Consider the following 23,346-nt stretch of genomic DNA (forward strand, 5'->3'; position numbering starts at 1 on the left):
TATGTAAAGTGAGGGCGGGGACAGGAGGACGGGTAAACCTCCTGCAGCTGCCACTAAATCCAAGCACGAGACAGCTTAGAGACCTCAGTTACTTCTCCCTGGAAATCTCGAGGCCCCGGAACGGTCCCAAGTTCGGGTTCGGCTCCCCTCCACCCCCACCTTGGGCCCTCTGGACTGCATCAGTCTCCCCCTTTTCGGTGCTGGCTTTCCAGAGGCCGCACGTTGTTCCAAGTGCTTTCTTGGCCCAGTGAGGGAGCAGCCCCCAGGCCATCTCCCTCGCTGGAGAAGATGGGGGCCATGATGGTGGATTCGGGACCCCGCCAGCCCCGCTACCACAGGGTGCATCCTCTGTGCTTTGAGACAGCCTCTCTCCCCAGCCACTTAGTGTGTCTGTGAAAGGCTTAACAGAGAGCACAGACATCCTCCCGGTGTTTCGCGGTCTCGTTGCAGGAGCTTCAGGGTCCCCGTGGCAGCAGACTTCTACCTGGATGAGGAAGCCCCTTTGGTCCTCCAGTCCTGTCCAGCCAGAAAAGCTGTAAATGGAGGCAGCGGCCACCTCTCCGCCAGAGCAGGAGCACTCCCTGGACATTTAGGACAGGTAGCGAGCTCACAGGCTCACAGGACCCCAGGACCCCGGGGTGGCTGGCGGGGGAGGAGCTCGCAAAATCCGTGGACACAGGAACCCACCCAACGCTTTGTCTGCGGGCCAAGGGCCTATGACAATCGCGGCAAAACCCAGGCCAGACGCCATTTCACAACAACAGAAAACTTTATTAATAAAGTCAGTGGGCGGGCGTGTTCCCCTCAGTTATTTGCAGCCAGACAGCCCCCTGTGGAAGGCGGGCAGATGGAAGGCGGGCAGATGGAAGGCGGGCACGGGCTGGCAGGTTGCAACACAAGCTCTGTTCATCTCTTGGGGGCAAAGAAAACTCGGTTGCAAATTCACAGCTACAAACTTCCCAAGTATAAGTCAAGGGTAACTCAAGAATACAGCCCTACTTTGTGACAGTAACTTAGAGACAAACAGAGGGGAAACTACCAGCTCACAAGGACTGAACGTTCTGGACGCTCGTCAGTCCTCTCGGGGGCAAAGGGCTCGTTCCATGACGAATAAATCAACAGCACACAACTAGAGCAAACTACTTCAACAATACAAAGGCTCATCTCAGAAAAAGGAGGAACCCAAGTGTCTCCCGGGCCAGCTCTCCCAACGTACCTGGGCAACAAAAGGTCTCCGAGATGCTTTGGAACAAAAGCGAAACAAAAAAGTTAACCACAACATGATACTTGATAAACAACGAATGACTACCAATTATAGCCTTAAGAGGTTCTACCCTTGAACCGAAAGAGTTAGCGGTAGCGACGTGTGGGCAGCTGCGGCATGAAGCGCGGTAACATTAAGGTCCGGAGTCCCAGCGGTGTCGGCGGGTCAGCTACAAAAACAGAGAAATGGCCGGCTCAGTTTGGATGGGGTCAAGGGCTCCCACCCACTCACCCTGTCCCCCAGCTCCCAGCCAGATGACAGGTCATCCGGACCTAGGGTGGCCAGCCTGGACCTGTCAACCCAGCCTAGGGCGGTCAGCCCAACTCCCCCCCCTTCTGGGCCCAGTTTCATGCCATCTGCACATGCCTGAAGCATTAGCCACAAGCAGGGTCTGGGGGCAGCAAGGGCAGAGTCTCCCCGGTTTACCACGAGGGTTTGGAAGATGAGAGGCCCTGCTCTTACATCTTCCCTCAGAAACAGGGAGAGCAATTAATCAGTGATGAACAGAAGCAGCCACCCCCAGTGAAAGAACACTGGGAAATGAGTGGCCCACAGCATAGCATTTATACTCTTTCTGTTGTGGGCTGCTTGCATTTTTGTTTTCCTTCCCAGGTTATTTTTCTTGTGCAGCAAGATCGCTGTCTAAATATATATATACATATATTGTATTTAATAAATATTTTAACATGTTTAACATATATGGGACTACCTGCCATCTAGGGGAGGGGGTGGGGGGAAGGAGGGGAAAACTCGGAACAGAAGGTTTTGCAAGGGTCAGTGTTGGAAAATCTCCCATGTACATGTTGTATATATAAAAAGGTATTAAAAAAATTAAAAAAAAAAAGTGCAGCTCCCCCTGCCTTACTGGCTAGTTGTGAAGTCCATAATTAGAAAGGGAACACCCTGAAGGCCCCGGCCCACCGTGGCTCTGGAAAGAAGCCCGGATGTGTTATGCACCAGGTAGCAGGAGCTCGGGGGTCCCCTCATCACAACTTCCAGAACATTGAGTGAAAACAAGAACAAGTCCCGGCAACCATCCCCACACCTGCACTTTCCATTAGGTGGTCCTAGCAGGCTTTTTCATTCTAATTAGCTCAAAGGCCCCGGAAGGGGTCTGGTCACAGTAAAGACCTGGCGCCTCGCTCCACCCTCGGTTCTGGCTCAGAGGGAGCGTAGAACCGGGCTTTGGCCGTCTGGGCCCGCCTGGGCTCAGCACACGGAGGTCCCGAGGGATACCCACCGCTGTAGCCGTGCAGGGCCATCATCGTCGTCCTTTCCTGGAGCGTGTACACGCTGCGATAAGGCATTTGTCTTAACATGGGGACAGACAGCCGTGAAGAGTGGAACGCCTTCATCAGAGTGGTGGAGGAGCGCTTGCGGCCGAAGAGCTTCTTCTGGCGCGCTCTGCAGTTCTGAAACCAGATCTAAGGGAGAAAAGACAATTCATTGTGTCACAGCCTAGGCCGGCCCCAGAGTCTAGCCCCACAGCCCAGCCCTGTCGCCCGGTCTCTCAGTCCAAGCCCCTGCTGTGGACACAAAGCCAAGGATGAAGCCGTCCCCGTGGAGTCTGCACCTAGGAAGGAGCTACCTTAGGGCAGGAAGGAGTAAATACTTGCCAGGGAGGAGCCACAGCAACCACTCCCTGTAGCAAGTGTCCCCAGCTGAACACTGAGAGGAGAAAGGACTTCCAAGAGGCAGGTTGGGAAAGAACATTCCAGGCAAGAGGAGCCGCGATGGGCAGGGAAGGGGAAAGGGGACGAAGGTCAGGAAAGCAGGGGAAGGTCAGGAAAGGAAGCGGAAAGTCAGGGAAGAAGTGGAAAGCCAGGAAAGGAAGCGGAAGGGCAAGAAAGAAGGGTACAGAAGGGGAAGGGCAGCAAGGAGCATGTGTGGGATGGTGGGGCGCAAGCACAGAAGATGCAGAGAAATCACCCAGAAGGAGCCTGGAGGCCGTGGAGCTAGACTGGGAAAGGAAGGCCATGCAGGAGCCTCCATGCAGATGGCAGATGATGGATCTGAAAGGGGCAAGGCCGGATAACTCGGGACCAAGCAGTGCTCAGGGCTGAGGGAGGGAGGGACAAGGGCCCAGACGGTGCGGACGCGGCAGAGACGGGCAGCCCAGGGAACAGGAACCTGGACCGCAGGCTCCAGCGGAGAAGGCAGGAAAGTCCATGTAGGGAGTGCCCCAAGGGAGACTTCACACATCTGGAGCAGAAGAGACAAGCAACAGCTAGGACTAGTGACTATGGAGGCCCTCAGGGCTGGCTCGGAGGGTACTGGGGGATTCCTGACTGGCACATGCGGACAGAGGGCTTCTTGCAGGGCTTCTTGCGACAAGACTTCCAGATGCTTCCCGTGGGCATCCCGGAAGGGTGGTCCCTGGCCGTGGTTTGCAGCTCTCCTACTAACAGGGAGGCGCCTAAATAAGTGACCGTTCGTCACTTGAAACGAATTAGTTCATCTGTAACCAGATGGTTTGGAAAAGGCTAAAATCTGACGGGCCAAGATGCCCTCAGACAGCAGCAAGACACACTCGGCCGCTCATCCATTGGCAGCCAATATGGCGGAAGCCGCTCCATGAGCTCCATCAGCTCCCACCTCTGGACAATGCCAAGGAGAGCGGGGAGGGACTCTGGTCTGGGCCAGCCCGGCCATCTCCACTTCTCCTGGATCAGCTTTTCCCCACCACCAGCAGTTCACTGAGCCAGTGGATGTTTTCAGGCTTTCCTCAGGGCCACCAGAGGGTGGGCCAGGTCCTCCACCTCCAAAAGGGACCCTCCAGCCCAACTTCTCTTCCAGTAGGCAGGACAAGGCCAGCCTGTACTAATTATGTCAAGCTGAAGCCAGCCTGCCCACAACTCCCACCCAATCCTCCTCCTTCTGCCCTCCTCTTAGGTCAAATTGAGCCAGTCTACTCCTTGGACCAAAAGAGCTGAGAGTACTTGGGGGTAGCCCCATGACACTTCCCATGATGCTTTGAGGCTAATCCTCTGGGTTTGTTCTAAGGCCCAAGTAGAGCCACGGAACTCAGGGTGATACCCCACCCATGGATGCCACAAAGTGCTGCCCCAGTAAAGCTCTTTGTTTGGGGAGGGCAGAACCGAGCTCAGAATTTTGCATGCAGAAGGCACTTAACATGAGCATCAAGAAAAGGGGGCCCTTGGGGAGAGCTTTGGGGCCCAATGTGGCGTGGGGTGGGAGAGGATTGGGGAGGCAGCAAGAGTGGGCCCGCCATCCGCCTCCTGGGAAACAGGCAAACAAGGGAGAGCCAGGATCTCAATTTTCTCAGCAACAAATAAAACCAAGGGGTCCAAGAATCTATAATCTCTTGAAAATATGATTCTAGAAGCCCATCCAGAGCTGGCTGCAGTCTGGGAAAGGGAGGCTGCTGGGAGTTCAGAGGGTGCTGGGGGAGGCAGACACAGCTCAGTTACTGCCCTGACTCTGAAGGGTGGAGGGGAAAGGGCCAATCCATCTCAGGACAGAAGCACAGAAGTTCCCTGGGCCATCCCAAATGACCCACAGGCCCCTTCTCTCTCCTTTTAATCAGAGGTTTATGGGGAGCCCTTCATCTGGAGACATTGAGAGCCAAACCTTTCCAAGGACAAGTCAACCTGCTGCTTTACCCCCTGCTTCAAAACAAGGGGCCGGACCCCGACAAATGCCAAAGAAACCCCAAGACCCCACTGATCAGATGCCTGACGGGGCCAGTGGGCTAATGCTCTGTGGGGGCCACAGTACGGCAAAGCGAACTGCAGCTGAGATCAAATCTGGATTGTTCCCTCTATATCGACTTCTGTCTCCTTACTTCTCCCAACATTTCATGAACTATGTGTGTGTGTGTGAGAGAGAGAAACAGAGAGGAACACAGAAAGAAACAGAGACAGAGAGAGAAGTAGAGAAAGAAACAGAGAGAGACAGAGAGAGAAACAGACAGAAACAGAGAAAGGGAAAAAACAGAAAAAGAAACAGAGACACGGAGAGAGAAGCAGACAGACAGAAACAGAAACTGAGAGAAACAGAAAGAGAAAGAAACAGAGGCAGAGAGAAAGAAACAGAAAGAGAAAGAAAAACAGAAGAAAGATAACAGAAAAGGAAGGAAAGAAACAGAGAGATTAAGAGAAAAAGAGGGAAAGAAACAAAAAGAAACACAGAAACAGAGACACAGAGAGAGAAGCAGACAGACAGAAACAGAGAAACTGAGAGAAACAGAAAGAGAAAGAAACAGAGGCAGAGAGAAAGAAACAGAGAAAGAGAAAGAAAAACAGAAATAAAGAAAGAAAACAGAAAAAGAAGGAAAGAAACAGAGAGATTAAGAGAAAAAGAGGGAAAGAAACAAAAAGAAACAGAGAGAGAAACAGACAGAGAGAAAGCAACAGAAAGACAAAGAGAAGCAACAGAGACAAAGAGAGAAAAACACAGAAACACAAAGAGAAAGAAACAGAGACAGAGCGAGAAAGAGAGAGAGAGAACAGAGAAACTAAGGAAAAGAGAGAAAGAAAAACAAAGAAAAAAACAGAGACAGAGAAAGGAAGAGGAAGAAAGAGAGAAAAAACAGAGACAGAGAGAGAAACAGACAGAAACAGAGAAACTGAGAGAAACAGAAAGAAACAGAAAAAAAGATGAAGAAACAGAGAGAAAAGGAGAGAGAAATAGAGATAATGAAAGAAACAGATACAGAAACAGAGACAGAGGAAGAGAGAAAGAAACAGAGAGCAAAAAATAAACAGATACATAGAAATAGAGAAAGAAACAGATACACAAAGAGAGACAAAGACAGAAAGAAACAGAAAGAGAAAGAAAAAGAGAGAAAAAACAGAGAGAAAGGGAGAAAGAGACAAAGAAACAGAGAAAGAGAGAGAGAGAAACAGAGAGAGGAAGAAATAGAAAGCGAGAAAAAAACAGAGAAACAGAGAGAGAAACAGAGAGAAAGGGAGAGACAAAGAAACAGAGAAAAAGAGAGAGAAAAACAGAGAGAAAGAAAGAAAAAGAGAAAGAAACAGAGAAAGAGACAGATAAAGAAACAAAGAGACAGAGAGAGGAATAAACAGAGAGAAAGGGAGAAAGAGACAAAGAAATAGAGAGAGATAATGAAATAGAGAAAAAGAAACAGAGACAGAGAAAGAGAGAAAGAAACAGAGAAAGAGAGGAAGAAAAGGAGCAAAAAAGAAACAAAGACATAGAAAGAAATAGACAAAGAAACAGAGAGACACACAGAGAGAGACAGAGAAAGAAACAGAAAGGGGGAGAGAGACAAACAGAGAAAGAGACACAGAAGGAAACAGACACAGAGAAAGAAAAAGAAACAAACATAGAAAGAAAGAGTCAAAGGGAGAAAGAAACAGAGAGAGGAAGAAATAGAAAGCGAGAAAAAAACAGAGAGAGAGACAAGAGACAGAGAAAGAGAAAGAAAAAGAAACAGAAAGCGGAAGAGACAGAAAAATAGAGAAAGAGAAAAACAGAGAGAAAGAAAAAGAAAGAAACAGAGAGGAAGAAAGAGAAAAACAGAGAGAAAGAAACAGAAAGCGAGAAAGAAACAAAAAGAGAAAGAAACAGAGACAGAGCGAGAAAGAGAGAGAGAGAACAGAGAAACTAAGGAAAAGAGAGAAAGAAAAACAAAGAGAAAAAACAGAGACAGAGAAAGGAAGAGGAAGAAAGAGAGAAAAAACAGAGAAACAGAGAGAAAAAGAAAAAGAGAGAAAAACAGAAAGAAACAGAGAAAAAGAGATGAAGAAACAGAGAGAAAAGGAGAGAGAGAAATAGAGATAATGAAATAGAGAGAAAAACAGAGAGAAAGAAACAGATACAGAAACAGAGACAGAGGAAGAGAGAAAGAAACAGAGAGCAAAAAATAAACAGATACATAGAAATAGAGAAAGAAACAGATACACAAAGAGAGACAAAGACAGAGAGAAAGAAACAGAGAAAGGGAGAGACAAACAGAGAAAGAGACAAATAAAGAAACAAAGAGACAGAGAGAGGAATAAACAGAGAGAAAGGGAGAAAGAGACAAAGAAATAGAGAGAGATAATGAAATAGAGAAAAAGAAACAGAGACAGAGAAAGAGAGAAAGAAACAGAGAAAGAGAGGAAGAAAAGGAGCAAAAAAGAAACAAAGACATAGAAAGAAATAGACAAAGAAACAGAGAGACACACAGAGAGAGACAGAGAAAGAAACAGAAAGGGGGAGAGAGACAAACAGAGAAAGAGACACAGAAGGAAACAGAGACACAGAGAAAGAAAAAGAAACAAACATAGAAAGAAAGAGTCAAAGGGAGAAAGAAACAGAGAGAGGAAGAAATAGAAAGCGAGAAAAAACAGAGAGAGAGACAAGAGACAGAGAAAGAGAAAGAAAAAGAAACAGAAAGCGGAAGAGACAGAAAAATAGAGAAAGAGAAAAACAGAGAGACAGAAAAAGAAAGAAACAGAGAGGAAGAAAGAGAAAAACAGAGAGAAAGAAACAGAAAGCGAGAAAGAAACAAAAAGAGAAAGAGAAACAGAGAGATACAGAGAGAAAGAAACAGAAAGGGAGAGAGAGACAAAGAAACAGAAAGATAGAATGAAATAGAGAGCGAGAATGAAACCAAAAGAAAGAGAGGAAGAAATAGTGAGCGAAAAAGAAACAGAGACATAGAGAGAAATAGAAAAAGAAACAGAGAGAAAGAAAGAAAAAGAGAAAGAAACACACACACACTCACAGACAGAAAGGGAGAGACAAAGAAACAGAGAAAGAGACAGATAAAGAAAGATACATAGAAACAGAGAGAGAGAGAAAAACACACAGAAAGGGAGAGACAAAGAAACAGAGAAAGAGACAGATAAAGAAAGACATAAAGAGACAGAGAAAGAGAGGAAGAAACAGAAAGAGACAGAGAGGAAAAAACAAAGGGACAGAGATAATGAAACAAAGAAAGAAAGAGAAAGAAAGAGAGACAGAGAAAAAGAGAGAGAGAGGAAGAAATAGAGAGCAAAAGAGAACACAGAGAGAAAGAGAAAGGGAGAGACAAAGAAACAGAGAAAGAGACAGAAAGAATGAATAGAGAAAGAAACAAAGAAACAGAGACAGACAGAGATAATGAAACAAAAACAGAGAAAGAGAAAGAAACCGACCTAGAAAAAGAGAGGAAGGAAGAGAGCAAAAGAGAGAGAGAAAGAAAAAGAGAAAGAGACAGAGAGAAAGAGAAAGGGAGATTTAAAGAAACGGAGAAAGAAACAAACAAACATAGAGAAAGGGAGAGGCAAAGAAGCAGAAAGAGAGAGAGAATGAAACAGAGAAAGAGAGAAAGAAACAAAGACAGAAAGAAAACGAGAAAGACAGAAAGGGAGAGAAACATAGAGAAAGAAACAGAGAAAGATAGAGGAAAAAAAAACAGAAAGAGACAGAGCACAAACATGCCCCAAAGTGAGGGAACCCTAAGTCATTAAATATGCCCCTAAGTCACCAAATGGGGCCCTTAAGTCACCAAAAATGGCCCCAATGTCACTACATGTCCAGCCTAAAGTTATCAAATGTGGCCCCTAAGTCACCAAAAATGGTCCCAAAGTCACCAAATGTGGCCCCTAAGTCACCCTGTCCAGCCTAAAGTGACCAAATGTGGCCCCTAAGTCACCAAAAATGGCCCCAACTAATGCCAAAGTCACCAAAAATGGCCCCAACCAATGCCAGTCACCAAAAATGGCCCCAACTAATGCCAGTCACCAAAAATGGCCCGAAAGTCACCAAGTCCAGCCCTAAAGTGACCAAATGTGGCCCCAGCCACCAAGCCCAGTCCCAAAGTCACCAAGTCCAACACAATGGCCACTAAACCAGGCCCAAGGCCCCCAAGCCTGACCCCCAGGCCACCTTGGACTTCTGAGTTCAAGGACATGCGTGATCACTACTTGCCGAGTCAGCTGACCCCAGGGCTTGGGTCTTTCAGTTCTAGGGCAGACAAACCTGGGGCCTGACCTTCCCCACAAGTGCTTTGGGACTGCAGCATCTGCTTACACCCTGAAGCCCCACTTTTTCTCCCAGCCAGGGTACGACTTGCTCACTATTTTGTACAGAGAAGGAAAAAGGGGAGTCATTAAAAGGTGTGTGTGGGGGTAGCTCCCACCTGTGTCATCTACCTGTCTCTACCAGTGCAGAAGGCCAGAACCGCTTCCTGGGAAAGCCTTGTCCTCCTGAAGTCCCAGCCCAGTCCAAGAGGAATATTTCTGAAATCCTGACCCCACGGGCACAATTATCAGGCAGGCAGGGCGAGACCGGTGCCCGCTGCTGGCACACAAACCCCATGCCCACTCAGAACCCACTCAGATTGTCTGCCCACAGTACCATGGGACCAGCCTCCAGCCCGGGATCTCCTACAGCAGAGGCCCACAGTGTGTCCTCCAAGAGGAGGCCCGGCCTCAAACTCCTGTTCCATGTAGGTCTCTTATATTTCTATCCACCTCATTCAGGCCCTTAGAGCCTCCCGGCTGAGTCACTTCAGCGGTCACCTGCCTGAATCCAGCCCATCCAGCCCATCCCGCCTGTCACCATCAGCTTCCCTTGCCAAAGTTCAGTCAACTCCCACAAGTCCAGCTGGTCTTCAAGGCCCGCCCCAGCCTGGCTCGCATCTTCCCAGCCACTGTCCCATGACCTGACCCAGCCTTAAGGTATCGTTCCCTCCACCCCCCTGATCACAGTGCTCCAGGAAAGCCTTTCTGCCTCATCCCCAGCTGCCTCCCAGGACCCTGATCCAAGAGGCAGGCGGAGATGCAGAGTTACGGGACGGGACCCTGCTAGCTGTGGGAAAGCAGGAGACAAGCGATTCCCTCATCTTAATAACCAGTGACTGAGTGGGGACCAAGGCGTTTTCCCCTCTGGCTCCGTCAGCCTTTGAAAAGCAAGGCTGGCGAAGGGTGAAGCCTTGGGGGCGGACCGGACCGAGACGCCGGTCCCATCTGAGTTCTGGTCCTGTGTGTTAGGTAAGTCTGAAGCGAAGTCCACCCCCCATATGCAGATTACCTGGACTGGTGGTACGAGTACGGCCCAGCCACACACGTAGCTGGCCCCTACCAGAACCAGCCAGGTTAGACTATTCACTCCTCATTACTTGTTAACCAACCAGAATAATGGCCATCCTCAGGAACAGCTCCTCTTCCAAGGGATCCGAGGGTGGGATGGGTTCTTCTCGGAGGGTCTGGTGTACCACTAACACCTTTTAGTCATTAACCCCTACTAATAATAAAATGATCAATTATCTGGAAACTACATCTGGCAGAGGTTTTCAGGGGCCATAAAGAGATGCTCACAGCAAGCAGCAGAACGGTCCTTGAGAGCAGGGGCAGTGGCTCCTCCCTCAACCCCCAGCCCAGAGCCCTATGTTCCTTCTCCCCCTCTCCCCCCGGCTTGCAGTCACCCACCTGGACTGTTTTTCTGCTCAAACCAGTTCTTTCGGAAAGTTTTTGAAGCGCCTGGGCATTCGGGTTATTTTCCTGCGTATAGTGGCCTTGCATAATCTGAGGAGAAAGCAAAGTGAACAGTGAACTCCCGAGGGGGCGGATCATGGGGAGCCTCGGGAAACCGCGGCCGGGGAAGGGGCCGCCCGAGACAGGGGCTTCCGACTGATCTGAAGGGCAGCCACAGAAAATCATTGTGGCTACAGACTCAGACCACTCTGGGAGGGAAGACAAAGCCCAAGTCCAGATCGGCGTTTTAAAAGGGCTCAGGCTTTAAACAGTATTAAACACAGTTTTAAAGCTGGATTCTATTCCAATCCCAATGGTTCAAGTTTGAAACCATAAATTCACCTCCCTGCCTTTAACCAACATGTTCATCTGCTTAAAAGGTTCACCTTGTGACATCAGCCTGGTCCAAACCGGCGGCACCTCAGCAGGAAAAAGCCCAGAGGGCTCAGAACACACTAGGTGCTTAATAAATGCATCCTCCTTGACCTTCTGGGAGTCAGTTAAGAAATTGGCCTTCTGACACCCTGGGGTGAAGAGGGCAAGTCATATGACCCTGGCGAGGTTCAGTGCCTTGGAAACTGAGGCAGAGGGGTCTGGTACCGCCCCTCCCTGGAGCCCCAGCACTCTCTCCCTCACTCTTCTGGTCCCAGGAGGAGCAGTGAGCCGGAGGGATGGGGGGGACAGGATGGCCACCAGCTCACCTGTGGCAGGTGTCCAACGCGGGGGGCACCCTCCTCTCCCCCCAGCCTGCCCCTCTGACCCTTTCTGCAGGTCTGGCAGAAGTGTAGGAAAGCCCCCTGATACAATATTGCTAACATTAGCTACCACCCCTGAGGAGGTCAGAGATTCCGAGCCCAGCCCTGTTGTGGGTCACGACCGGTCCAGACCAAAACGTTCCCTCCCTGAAAGAGGCAGCCCAGGAATAGCAAAGGGCCAGTCTGGTGCCCAAGAGTCCACACCACGGGACCCTCCCCTCTGCCTGGAAGTGTTGTTTCTGCCCACAGGATGCACACCCCTGGAAAGCTGGGGCTCTCGTACTTGTCCATTTCTACCTCCAGGGCTTAGAAGCTAGGAAACATTTATCATCATAAAGGATGATGTGTCGATAGCTCCTGCTGTCAGACACTGTTAAATGCTACAGTTATCTCATTTGATTCTCACAAGAACCCTAGGAGATAGGTGCTATAAAAGCCCCATTTTACAGATGGGGAAACTGAGGCAGAGAGTTGAAGCTTACCACACAGCTAGTAAGTGGCTGAAGCCATTTGAAGTCCAGCCCGCCAGAAGCCTAGCTAGGAAGTTCATTTGTTCTCCCAAAGCCTCCTGCTGTTAAGCATTTTTACACCTGAGGGCAAGTGGTCTTTCCCTAAAACCACCAGGTGTGCCTGTAATTGCACACTTGGGTCTGTACCAAGGCGTCCTGCCAAGAGCGCCTGAACTTCCCGGCACCCAGAACGGAGCCTGGTTCCCCAACAGCATGAAATGTGTGGGTGTCATTTCCTGCCACCTTCCCAAGCACTCTGAAGCACGAAGCAGAAAGTTGAAGAGACAGAAATGCGTCTGTTAAGTGGCAGGCAAGGTTTCGAAGGGCACCAGCTCCCTCCGAGGCCGTGGCCGTCCTTGGAAACGCCAGGAGGAGCAGGTGGATGGATGGTTCCCAGCGTCCCCTTTTCCTAGCTTTCCCCAAGAGCAATCCCAAGGAGAGCAGAGCAGACCAAACCTCGGTGCCTCGAAAAATAGGAAAAAGGTCCATCTGGTCGGCACCGACCTCTGGTTCCTGTTGATGCCTACGTGACTGCAGTTATTTCCAATCCTGGAAACAAAGCCTGCTGCCCCTCCCCAAAAGGGCCAGCCGGGGCTAAAATGCCGACATCCCTGGGAGCAACCCGCTCCGGAAAGCATTCTGCCTCCTCTGGAGATGGTGGGCAGCGGTGTCAGTGTTGGATTAAGCCAGACGAATGGGGCAGCCTCGGCGGCCCCACAATTTGCTTCCACTCTACGGAAGGGCCCCAGACTGCCCGGGGGCACGGAGAGTGGCTGCTGCTTCCATCTCAGGACTCGCCTGAGCCTCCGTGAGCCCCGGGATGGTCCTCGGAGAGCTCAAACCTGTCTACCCAGGGAGCTTTCTGAGCTAAAAGCTAAGCCTTGATGAAGCTATAAGAGGTGCGTGCTAATGGGGACACCGGAAGCAAGGAGAAGGGCCCCCCCCGACATTTCCCACCCCCCACCGGCCGCCTCTACCTGGAGCTGATCGACCGTGAAGTTGGTGCGAGCTCTCTTGGCTGGTTTCGGGTTCTTCATGTCTTCCAAGAGCAGGGCGTCTTCCACACTAATTCTGTTCCCTGAATTTCAAAAGGTAAACATGTTCACGGGGTCCATCGTTCAGAGGGAGCCGGCCCCGCTGCCGGGACACGTTCTGCCCGGTCCTTACTTATTCCACAGACGGCCAGTCGGGCAACAGTCCCGTACTAAACACTTACAGAGAGCCCGGGCCCACGCCGAGCATCGAGAACACACAAAAAGGCCAGGACGGCAGCGCTCGTGGGCCCCGGGGAAAAGCCTTGGAGCGCTCAGTTAAAGGCACAACAACCCAACACGCTAAGCATTCACACGCTTGCCCTAAGAGAAAGCGCACCCGCCTGGGGATGAGACCGGCCGTTGCTAGGCAGGAGAATCGGGCACATGCGTTGGTTAGAGACGTGACCGAGCCACGTTACGAAGCCGGACACATTTACTTTTACATGGAATGCTGAGAAAGATGGTCCCGGACATCCTCGCACAGGCCCTTCTCGCCATACCTACGTGCACGTATGCAGACACACACATGTAACACACACGTACACACTATTTCTAGGCAAAAGATCTCTTTCTGAAGAAGGCAGGCAGGGGTCACTGTGACCACACCTTTAGAATATCATCTTCATCTCCCTATTTCAATTAAGAAGGTCTCCGGCCGGCCGGCCAGTCCCAAAGTGCCGACCCCTCTGGGCCATGTTTCTGAACCACTAGTCATGCTGGGACAGATTTTGCTCTCAACTTGAAACTGCAGAAGGCTCCAACCAGTCGCCTCCTCCCACACAGCTCTGGTAAGCATCCTGAGACACACATGTCGAAATGTCAAAAACCGTGCTTTCTTTTGTTTGTTTGTATTTGTTAAAAAAAAGATTCCTGGGACAGTTAGGTGGCTCAGTGGGTAGAGCACCAGCCCTGAATTCAAGAGGACCCGAGTTCAAATCTGGCCTCAGACACTTAACACTTCCTGGCTGTGTGACCCTGGGCAAGTCACTTAACCCCAATTGCCTCAGGGGGGAAAAAAAGGTTCCCTTTGTCATTTTGGATGTGCAGTCATTTCCTTCCCAGAACTATCGGAGACATCATTGTCTTCCTCCCCACTAAAGGCCAAATCAGTTCTGTCTTTACAAAATACTTTATTTATTCATGTGACTTTCCCCTCTCAAGTCTATTATTAATTGAGAAACGCCTTGGAAATAAAGCCTGGACATTTATGACACAGGACAAGCTATTTTGGGAAGCTTTTTAATGAAATTTAATGAAATGGAATCTGTAGAATCATTAAAATGACATCATTACTCTTCCTGACAAGATCTAGTTATCAGCAGCGAGCTAGAAATAGCCGATCTATCAGAGCGAAGTGGCGTGCCTACGTCTGAAATAATACTTAGTTTGCTAGTTTAAAATATATGGAGATGTGTGTGTGTGTGTGTGTGTGTGTGTGTGTGTAGAGAAATCTGTATTGAAAGATTATGATACAATTACTACAAAATACATTATCTTTCTCTTTCTCTCCTCTCTCTCTCTCTCTCACACACACACACACACACACACACACACACACACACCCCTTCACCTCCCAATCTTTAGGCTGCAATATTACCAAATAAGATATTCTCAAGTCCACAGTCACCAAGTTACAACTACAGCTTTCAGCACAAGCATGTTGCTTCCCTCTCCCGCGCCCACCCCATCCCACAAGCTGGGACAGAGGGAGAACTTACCATTTTCTGCTTCACTCTTCAGACTGTCCATCAAGCCATCGTAATGGACCCTACAGAGGACTTTTTCTTCCACCAAAGCAAACTCATCTCCGGTACAGAGCTGTCTTTTGCAGGAGAAACAAACAAAGCAGGCCAAGTGGTAGACATAGCCGCGCGCCTTCTGCACCCAATCGCTGGAGCGGATGAACCTCCCACAGCCACAGCAGCAAGTTCCAAATTTCCTACGGTGAAGGAGGAGGGGGAGGGGAGGGAGAAAAAGGAGCCATTTTCATCCGGAGTCAAGCCCGGCAGGAGCCCGCCGACTGGCCATCTCCGCGGCCCTTGCTCCGCTTCCTCCCGGCGTGGATTTTTCTTCCCATTCTCCTCCTGTACTTGGTATGTTCTGAAAACATTCTAACTCCTCACAATCCCCAAAGAGCCCGCTCTCCGACGGCTTTCCATTCAAACACTGACTGTGAGCGGTGGCTTATCACAGAAGAGGAGGGCAGGGGTTTGGGGTTTTCTTGGGTTTTCAATAAAAACCCCTACATCCAGAGGGCTTCAAATCTAAAATTAAATAGACATAACCCAAGCTCGGGGAGCACGGAAGGCATCGCTGGTGACGGGCCCAGGGTGGGAACCGAAGGACGGAGAACGCGGGCGGCCCCCGCCTCGGAACTGAGGGGCTGGCTTTTCTAGCTGATAAATTCCAAATATGCCACAGCATTCCATTACCAGAACTGATTGAAAAGACATGTTTGTGTATTACACATGTTACAGAGTCAAATAAATTGGCAGATTGGGATAGAAAATGGAGATAACTCTGTAACCAATGAGGCTCCCCAGCATCCCCTGGAAAACCAAAACCAGCCTTCAACTGGTCCCTTAGGGCCAAGACTCTGGGCAGTTTTCCATAAAGGAAAAAACTGCCATTTGATATTTTCAAGGAAGAGATTAACTGTGGACCTTATTGAGGTACCTAAGATGCCCCCTCTGCCCTGTTGGGGGGTGGGAAATCTTTCTTTCCTTTCAAATGTAGTTCCTGGAGAACACTGGTCAAATTGAGCAGCAGTTCCAGGGGTGGCAAGCAAAAGCCAGAGTACCAGCAAGTTCTCTGTCCAGTTTTGCTTGGGCTCCACTATCCATATTTCTGAAGGGCAGTGACACCCGAGGCTCCATCGTGGGCAGAGTGCTGCCAAAAGTGCAATGCCTACTGCTTTAATGCCCTTTGGGGATGCATTTTGCCCTTTATAAAGCTATTCTAAGTAACACTGTCCCCTAAGAGCAATTTTGGTCATAAGCCAAATGGTCAGGGTACCAAGCGGCCAAGTCTGAAAGGCTTTGACCCTGCTTTAAATCACTAAAGGAGTTGGCAAACCCTCCCGGGAGAACAAGGAGGCAGATCCATTTAGGATCCTAGCACAGGTTTTGTTTGGGGGGGTTTGTTTAAATACCAAATCCCTTCTATTTTTCCTCATCACCAAATTCTGAATTTTTACAGTCACCCACAGTTGGCTCAAGTGCAAAGCCCAAACTTTGGATGGTACTTTACCAGCCTCCTCTCACATCTGGTGCGTCTCGCAAAAGCAAAATGTTTTCCATTTGGAGGCACAGTAAATAATCATCATGTTGTTCTTGACAATTAAGAAAACAGGGCTTAATGTTTATAAAAAGCGGCTTCCAGTCTGAGTCTATTGCTGTCCGAAGCAGACTTTTAAACAAAGAATACGGAAAGAAACCGAGAGTCACTTCAATGACTTCCATACAGAAAAGATCATGTCAAGAGAAAAGTGAGAGGGCTGTCAAAGGGCAGCAAGAGAAAAATGGGAGAGCTGTCAAAGGGCAGCTCACTGGATGGGGCAAAGAGATGGGAGGCCAGAATTTTAGGTCCAAGAGCATCTCTTAGGGAAAATGTGAAAGTACATTTGAACTTTTCACCGGGTACCGGGGGCTAACCTTGCTGCCCTCCATGATGGGCTCTGACCTAGCCTGCCATGGTCCAACTTACCCAGTTTCTTTATGAGAAGGCACGGCCGTGGCTGTGGCTTCCACCCCGGGTTCCTGTCGCTTTGGGTTATCCTGGTGCGGTTCCTAGACACTAACCCCAGAGCTTTCATCCCCAAAGGGCAGAGGCCATTTGAGCAATTGCTTTCTTGATAACAAAAGGAGCTCCTGGACACATTCCCAAAATCCTTTCTTTCCAGCAGGCTTGGGGAGCAGAGAGCCATCAACTCCCACTCGTTTCCAAGTTACCCGTGCTCCAAGACCGGGCGGCAGCAAACTCCCAAAGCCAGCGTTTCCGAGTCGCTGCCTTGCTAACCTACCTGAGATAATCCATCTTGCAGAAAATGGTGTTATCTTTAATGAAACAGGTGGCGTGTTTTCCCAAGGAGGCCTGGCACACGCTACAGCAGAGGCACTGCATGTGCCAGTACGTGTCATTCACCTGCAAAGGACAAGGGGAAAGGAGTTAAGCTCTGAGAACACAGAGCGTTCCACGCTGTAGCTGGAGGCCCAAAAGCCCAGCCCGTGAACACATGATGAACCCCTTCCATTTTGAACCTTTTTGTTTTTAGGGGGACTGAAGTATGGACAGGAAGTGGACTCATTTGCTTAGTATGTAGAACTCCTGGTGTGAAAACTCCTTGCACCGATCCCCATCCCAACTTATCCTGATTTTGTGGGGCCAAAAGATCCCACCATTTTTTGATGCCACAGACACATTGCTACTTGGCCTTTAACCTGAATGGCCTGAGTAATGTTTTCATAAATGTGCATCTGGATCTCTTCCCTACACCCCCCCCACCTCTCAGAAAGTATAGTTCAGAAAGATTTATGTTCCTTACGTGTTTCTTCTAAATTTATGACAAAATTTAACACATACTTTAACATATTTAACATGTATCGGACTACCTGCCAATCTAGGGGAGAGGGTGAAGGGAAGGACGGGAAAAGTTGAAACAAGTTTTTGCAAGGGACAATGTTGAAAAATTACCCATGCAGATATTTTGTATATAAAAAGCTATAACAAAATAACATAAAATTATGACAAAAGAGTCTGTTCTTTTTTTTTGTTTGTTTTTTAGTTCAGATTTTTTGAGTCAGATTTTCAACTTGTGAAAATGCCCAAGCCGGGAAGAACAGAAGGAGCGGCCGTTGTTTTGTCTCAGAGGAGGAGCTGCCCGTCCAGTCCCCTACACTCTGCCCAAACCCAACAAACTGTCCTAGCCCGAGTCTGCAACACTGGTCCAAGCACACGCACGAGCTGCCTATTTCCAAAGGTCAACCGGCTTCATTTTCCTGTTGACCAGAATTGCCAGGCTACCTTTGAGCAGGATGAGGAGGAGCTGGATACTGGAGGCCGAGCTTCAGGCATCCCTCGGCTCTAGCTACATCCAATCCTCATCTCAGGGGAGGATGGAGTTACCTTGTGGTGACTGTTCGGCTAAGCACCAAGGGGAGGCCATATCGGACCATTCAGGCTTGGTTCCAGAAAGAAGCTCCTATTTCCTCAGTATACAGGAACAAAGCTTTCAGGTCTATTTTTCCTTGTTCCCCCCACTAGTGACCTAAGAAAGCTTTGTTCTCTCTCTGGCCAGATACTGAACAGAAATCAAAAATACCATTTCAGCTCTGACACAAAATATTCCAAAACATCGCCTAAGTGATTGTGTCAGAAACATGGGGGACGAGGGAAAGCACAAATCTCTAACTGAAATCAGTAGCAAAAACGTGTGGGTAACTCAGTTTTTTGTTAACCCTGACCCTCCAGTTAAGTGCTGGTTTCTGATTAGGGCCAAGGTGACAGAAACCACCCTTTCCCCTCACCTGCCCTCCCACCCCGCTCCTGCTGATACAGAAGACGTATGATCCTGGTGGTCAAAAGTCAATGGGGTCAGTCTCTCCGACGCACAGAACTATGACCTGTATTCAACAATGTTTTGCACCCCCCTGACAAACTTCCATGGCAATGCCATACAAGCAGCTGACCTTCAGACAGCAAGACTGCTTTTTAGGGTTGAGCAAGTGTGGTCCAAGCAGGATCTCATTTCATCTGCCCGGGAAAGGATGCCATAAGGGCCAAAGGCTGGACACCAAAATGAAAAAAAACGGCCAGAGGCTAAAAATTACTCCTCTGCCTTCTCATCACAATTCTATACCAACCCAGACTCTGTCCAGAGTCCAAAGAGCCTCATTTATGGAGAATACAATACTGAACTAAGCTCAGATCTCTTCTGAAAGAAATGGGCATTTCCTTGGAACCATTGGTGGTTATTATAAAATGGTAAAGCCCTCCAGAGTGAGAAGCCCAGCATCCTCCACAGAAACACCAAATCTGGCTGCTGGGGTGTCAGCTGAGAAAGAAGGGGTCACTCAGTTTTCTTAGTACCAGTAAATGAGGCTGCAGAACCCAAGGTAAAGCCTCCGCTCCTCTGCCTCATAGCAAAGTTGAACTACCCATGGTCTAATCTCTCACAACTATCTTCCTTCAAGGAGAGATTTGGGTTTTTCTTTTAGAGATTTAGAATTCTTTTTAAGAGAAAGCCTCTGATCAATTCGGATAGAAGTGGCTCTCTTCAACAATGAGAGGATCCAAATGGGTTCCAACATATTCCTCTCAACACGCGCCAAAGACCAAAATGAAAGCTTAGATGAAGAGATGTTTTACAAACTTACAAGTGGTTGGATGTGAGTTGAATATATTGTGTAATGAAACCTCGTAGCTATTATCAATATTTAACTTTAAAAGCTGTTATTTGGAATATGCTGCTTAATAAAATAAGACTGAAATGTATCTCTTCATGAAAAGTTTTTTCTATCTTATCAGAATTTAATATGTATACTAAAGGCACATCCATTAATCTACAATCATGATACTATACATGGACAATAATATGTGATAAACACTGTGTTTAGCTATAAAACTCAAGGTGATGAGCAATCAGAAATTAAATTTGATCAGTTTAAGTTAGCCATATTACAATACAAACATTTACTGTAATGCCATTCAGGCTTAAACTAAATGAAGACATATTTAACGCATGTGTTTTATTGTATATATAAATTTGGCCTCCTATTTAGAAGTAGCAGGTTTTAGACTTTATTTTATTGCTACCTAAGTGGCCTGAAATTTTGGAAGAATCATTGTGTTTGAACTTGAAGGATATGTTTAATTCTGTTATATCTATTTTATCTCTCTTAATCTTTCCATTTTTTGTGGTTTTATTTTTACTCTTATACCATATTGTATGAAGTACTTGCAGTATTCACCAGCATATTTACTATCTGCCTAAAATATACAACTTTTGCCTTATAATATGAAGTAAAGGTCTATGAAGTATGCATTTTGTATAACTAATGTACAAACAAATTTTATAAAATTGTACAGTTTTTTAAAAATTAGTATCACTGATCAGCTAGGGGAAAGGATTTAGATTTAAAATATCACCATTAATCATATGCTTTTAAAACTACGTATATCAATTTGGTAGAAACTAATTGTAACAGAACCAGCTCCGTTCAGGGAAAGAATGCTGGGAAACAAGTGGGGACCACGGCATAACATTTCCACCCTTTCTGTTATTGTTTGCTTGCTTGCATTTTCGTTTTGCTTCCCAGGTTATTTTTACCTTCTTTCTACATCTGATCTTTCTTGTGCAACAAGAGAACTGTATAAATATGTACACAGATATTGGATTTAACATATACTTTAACACATTTAACATGTATGAGACTGCCTGCCATGTAGCGGAGGGGGGGATGGAGAGGAGGAGGGGAAAAGTTGGAACAAGTTTTTTCAAGAGCCAATGATGAAAAATTACCCATGCATATGTTGTCAATAAAAAGCTAAAATGAGAGAAAGAGAGAGAGAGAGAGAGAGAGAGAGCGCACGAGGAGCACAGGCGGAACAGCACGGCCTCTTCCATGACTTACAGCACACCATCAAGCCTGGGTTTTAGGCCATACCCATTTCCAACAGAGACTGAACCATGTTCCTGGGTTCCAAACAGGCCCCAGACTGATAGAATACAGCTTTGGACCTGACCCTACTATTCCAGTGAGCCAGGTCTCTTAGGAAGCTGCTTTATGTACCAGAAGGGCAAATAAGCCCCCAGTGCACAGACTCTCACCCACTTATTCTCAAATATGGCCTCAGTCTGCCTTACGGCCAAGAGTTCTGCAAAAGTCCAAACCACGAAGAGGGGGGGCACGGGAACGTCTGGCTTCTGATGAAAAGCCTAGAGAGCATTCAGAAGGGATCGCAGGGAAGCAACACCGCCAATTTGGTAAAGTGCAAACTTGGGATCTCAATTTTTGTCAAGACATCATTAAGAGAGCACCCTGAAAAGCCCATCAGTGAGACTGGTGGTTTCATTTCTTGACGCATGGGGAAAATGCAAATCAGACTGGGAAAAGGGAAAGGCGGATTTCCCTGAAGGATTGGGGGACAAGATTCCCATTCTGGGGAAACGTTTAGACGAAACTGGACTATTTTAAGCTGCATCTGCCAGTCAGTATCGGGAAGGAAGCATAATGTGGGCTTGGGGGGGGGGGGCATTTCCCGGCTGGGAGTTCCTTAAATGAGCATGGTCATATTTGATAGTCCCCCACCCCCACCCCAGCTGCTGCCAGCTACCTTCAAACCTTTCCGTTTGAATATGCACAAAGAGGTGGAGGCGCAGGAGCCCAATAGGATCCATAATGGGGGGAGGGATTCTTTAAAGGCAACAGCAAACAAATTAAGGCTGGAGCCCAAACCCCGAAGCCATATTGGAGGCCACAGGCCACGAGTGCTGGAACTCGGAGTGTAGAAGGCTAAAAAAATGTCCCGAGAACTGAGCCAGAGCAGGAGTCCAGGCTGCCCCTTCCCTGGGTCCATAGGGAAGGGGGGTTGGGACAATCCTCAAAAAGCTGGGGTCACAGCCGGGAGGTTTCCGGGTGACCTTGGGGCTCACCCACGCTGCCTTTCAAGCAGCTGCTCGCACTGCCCAGCGCCCCCACCCTGAGATTGCTCCCATCTGTCCCTCGGCCCAGAGCCAGGCCCAGGATCCCTGGAGGGCTCTTAAGCCCTTACCTTGAGTAGGTATTTGTCCAGGATCTCCAGGCGGCAGCCGCTGCACACGCACTTGGCCCGGAGGTAGCCGGGGGTAGAGGCCATGGACTGCAGGGACGAGGAGGACAGCGACAGCAGAGCTGAGGAAGAGCAGGGTTCTTCCTCCCCGGTGGTCTTCTGACTCATTTGGGGGAGGAAGCAGGGCGCCCCAGAAGACAGCAGAGCCGAGGAAGAGCAGGGATCTTCTTCTGCTGTGGTCTTGGGAATCACCTGGCGGGGCAAGCAGGAAGGCCCGGAAGGCAGAGCCGAGGAAGAGCAGGGCTTTTCCTCCCCAGTGGTCTCCTGACTCATTTGGGGGAGGAAGCAGGGCGCCCCAGAAGACAGCAGAGCCGAGGAAGAGCAGGGATCTTCTTCCGCTGCGGTCTTAAGAATCACCTGGCGGAGGAAGCAGGACGGCCCGGAAGGCAGAGACGAGGAAGAGCAGGGCTCTTCCTCCATGGCGGCCTGGGGAATCACCTGGTTGACCAAGTAGACCTCCTCGGGGGTAGAGCCCATGGACTGCAGGGACGAGGAAGACAGCGACAGCAGAGCTGAGGAAGAGCAGGGCTCTTCCTCTGTGGCGGCCTTTTCCTCCGCGGAGGCCTCGGGAATCACCTGGCGGAGGAAGCAGAGCATCCCAGGCGCACTCACTTGGGACTCCCCGGCCGCGCAGCCCCGACGGCCACAGGACTTGTGCTGCTGCCAGTGACCCTGGGCGATAGTCCGGCCGATTCGACGCCCGGGCCGCCTCGCCTCCTCCCTCACCACCTCCCCCTCCCCCAGCTGCCGCAGGCTACCCAACATATACACACGTATGTCTCATGGCCTCTCCCCCGCACCAATTTCCAGCACCTTCACTACCTAGGCAACCCGGGGCCCTGGGGGGCCTGGCCTCGCTCCCGCTTCCCCTGCCCTGCCTCCATTTCACACACTTACCAGGCCCCCGTCTCCCAGGCCTTCAAGCGTTCTTTCCGCCGCCAGGGCTGCAGGTCGCCAGCACTCTTCGGACATGGCCGTGGGGGACTAGGGAGGGAGACAGGGAGAAGAAAATAAGTATAAGAAGAAGGGGAGAAAGAACAAGAAAGACAGACAGGTGGCTGAGGGCTCTGGCCAGAGAGACCCGTCCAGGACTCCCTCTCATCCTCCTAAGGCTGCGTGGCTGGCAGGAGGGACTGGAACCTGGACCAAGGCTGCCCACTGGCTGGAGATGCTTTTCTTCTCTCCCCGCCCCGCTCCTCCCCCTCACCCCGCTGGGGGCAACAAGTTAATCGCCAGCCAAGACAAAGTGTTTTCTTTGCAGCCGTCAATCACCACTGAGCCGGGATCCGGGGGAAGGACGGGGGCGGGGAGAGAAGAAAAGGATGGGGGGGGGAGTTGGGGGGAGGGGCGCTTCGAAAGTTGATTTTGAATTGGATAAGCCCAAAGGGGAAGAAGTTTAAGAGAACACGAGACGGCCGAGTGCGCTGGGATTGCCGCACCCCGAGGCTGGTTCCGAAAGCAATTTGAATAAAAATGCTTCACATGAAGCGGGAGCCCGCAGCCCGCCCCTGCTCACACCTGCCGCAA

At 49.2% G+C, this 23,346-nt stretch overlaps 1 protein-coding gene across 2 annotated transcripts; it reads right to left on the reverse strand.

The window, feature by feature from the left end:
• Positions 1–750: 750 nt before the first annotated feature.
• On the reverse strand, positions 751–22,943 carry LOC127537818 (LIM/homeobox protein Lhx8-like). Of its 2 annotated transcripts, XM_051961093.1 has the most exons (10): positions 22,717–22,943; positions 21,763–22,395; positions 17,012–17,133; positions 14,709–14,929; positions 12,934–13,034; positions 10,648–10,743; positions 2,505–2,688; positions 1,335–1,433; positions 1,217–1,242; positions 751–912 (listed from the first exon to the last, which is right to left on the reverse strand). In XM_051961093.1, the coding sequence occupies exons 1-8, from the start codon at positions 22,789–22,791 to the stop codon at positions 1,351–1,353; spliced, it is 1,515 nt and encodes a 504-aa protein (XP_051817053.1). In that variant the 5' UTR covers positions 22,792–22,943; the 3' UTR covers positions 751–912; positions 1,217–1,242; positions 1,335–1,350. The 2 variants fall into 2 exon arrangements, with proteins under 2 accessions (XP_051817053.1, XP_051817052.1); XM_051961092.1 differs by having other exon boundaries at positions 751–1,242.
• Positions 22,944–23,346: the final 403 nt, after the last annotated feature.

The sequence above is a fragment of the Antechinus flavipes genome, chromosome 5 (genome assembly GCF_016432865.1).
Source record: "Antechinus flavipes isolate AdamAnt ecotype Samford, QLD, Australia chromosome 5, AdamAnt_v2, whole genome shotgun sequence".
Classification (NCBI taxonomy): domain Eukaryota; kingdom Metazoa; phylum Chordata; class Mammalia; order Dasyuromorphia; family Dasyuridae; genus Antechinus; species Antechinus flavipes.

Coding starts and splice junctions, on each gene's coding strand:
- LOC127537818 (XM_051961093.1), bottom strand. CDS start 22,791: ATGTCCGAAGAGTGCTGGCGACCTGCAGCCCTGGCGGCGGAAAGAACG. Junction 22,396..22,716: donor GCCTGGGAGACGGGGGCCTG/GTAAGTGTGTGA, acceptor TTCCTCCGCCAG/GTGATTCCCGAGGCCTCCGC. Junction 1,434..2,504: donor GGCCCTGCACGGCTACAGCG/GTGGGTATCCCT, acceptor CTGTTTTTGTAG/CTGACCCGCCGACACCGCTG.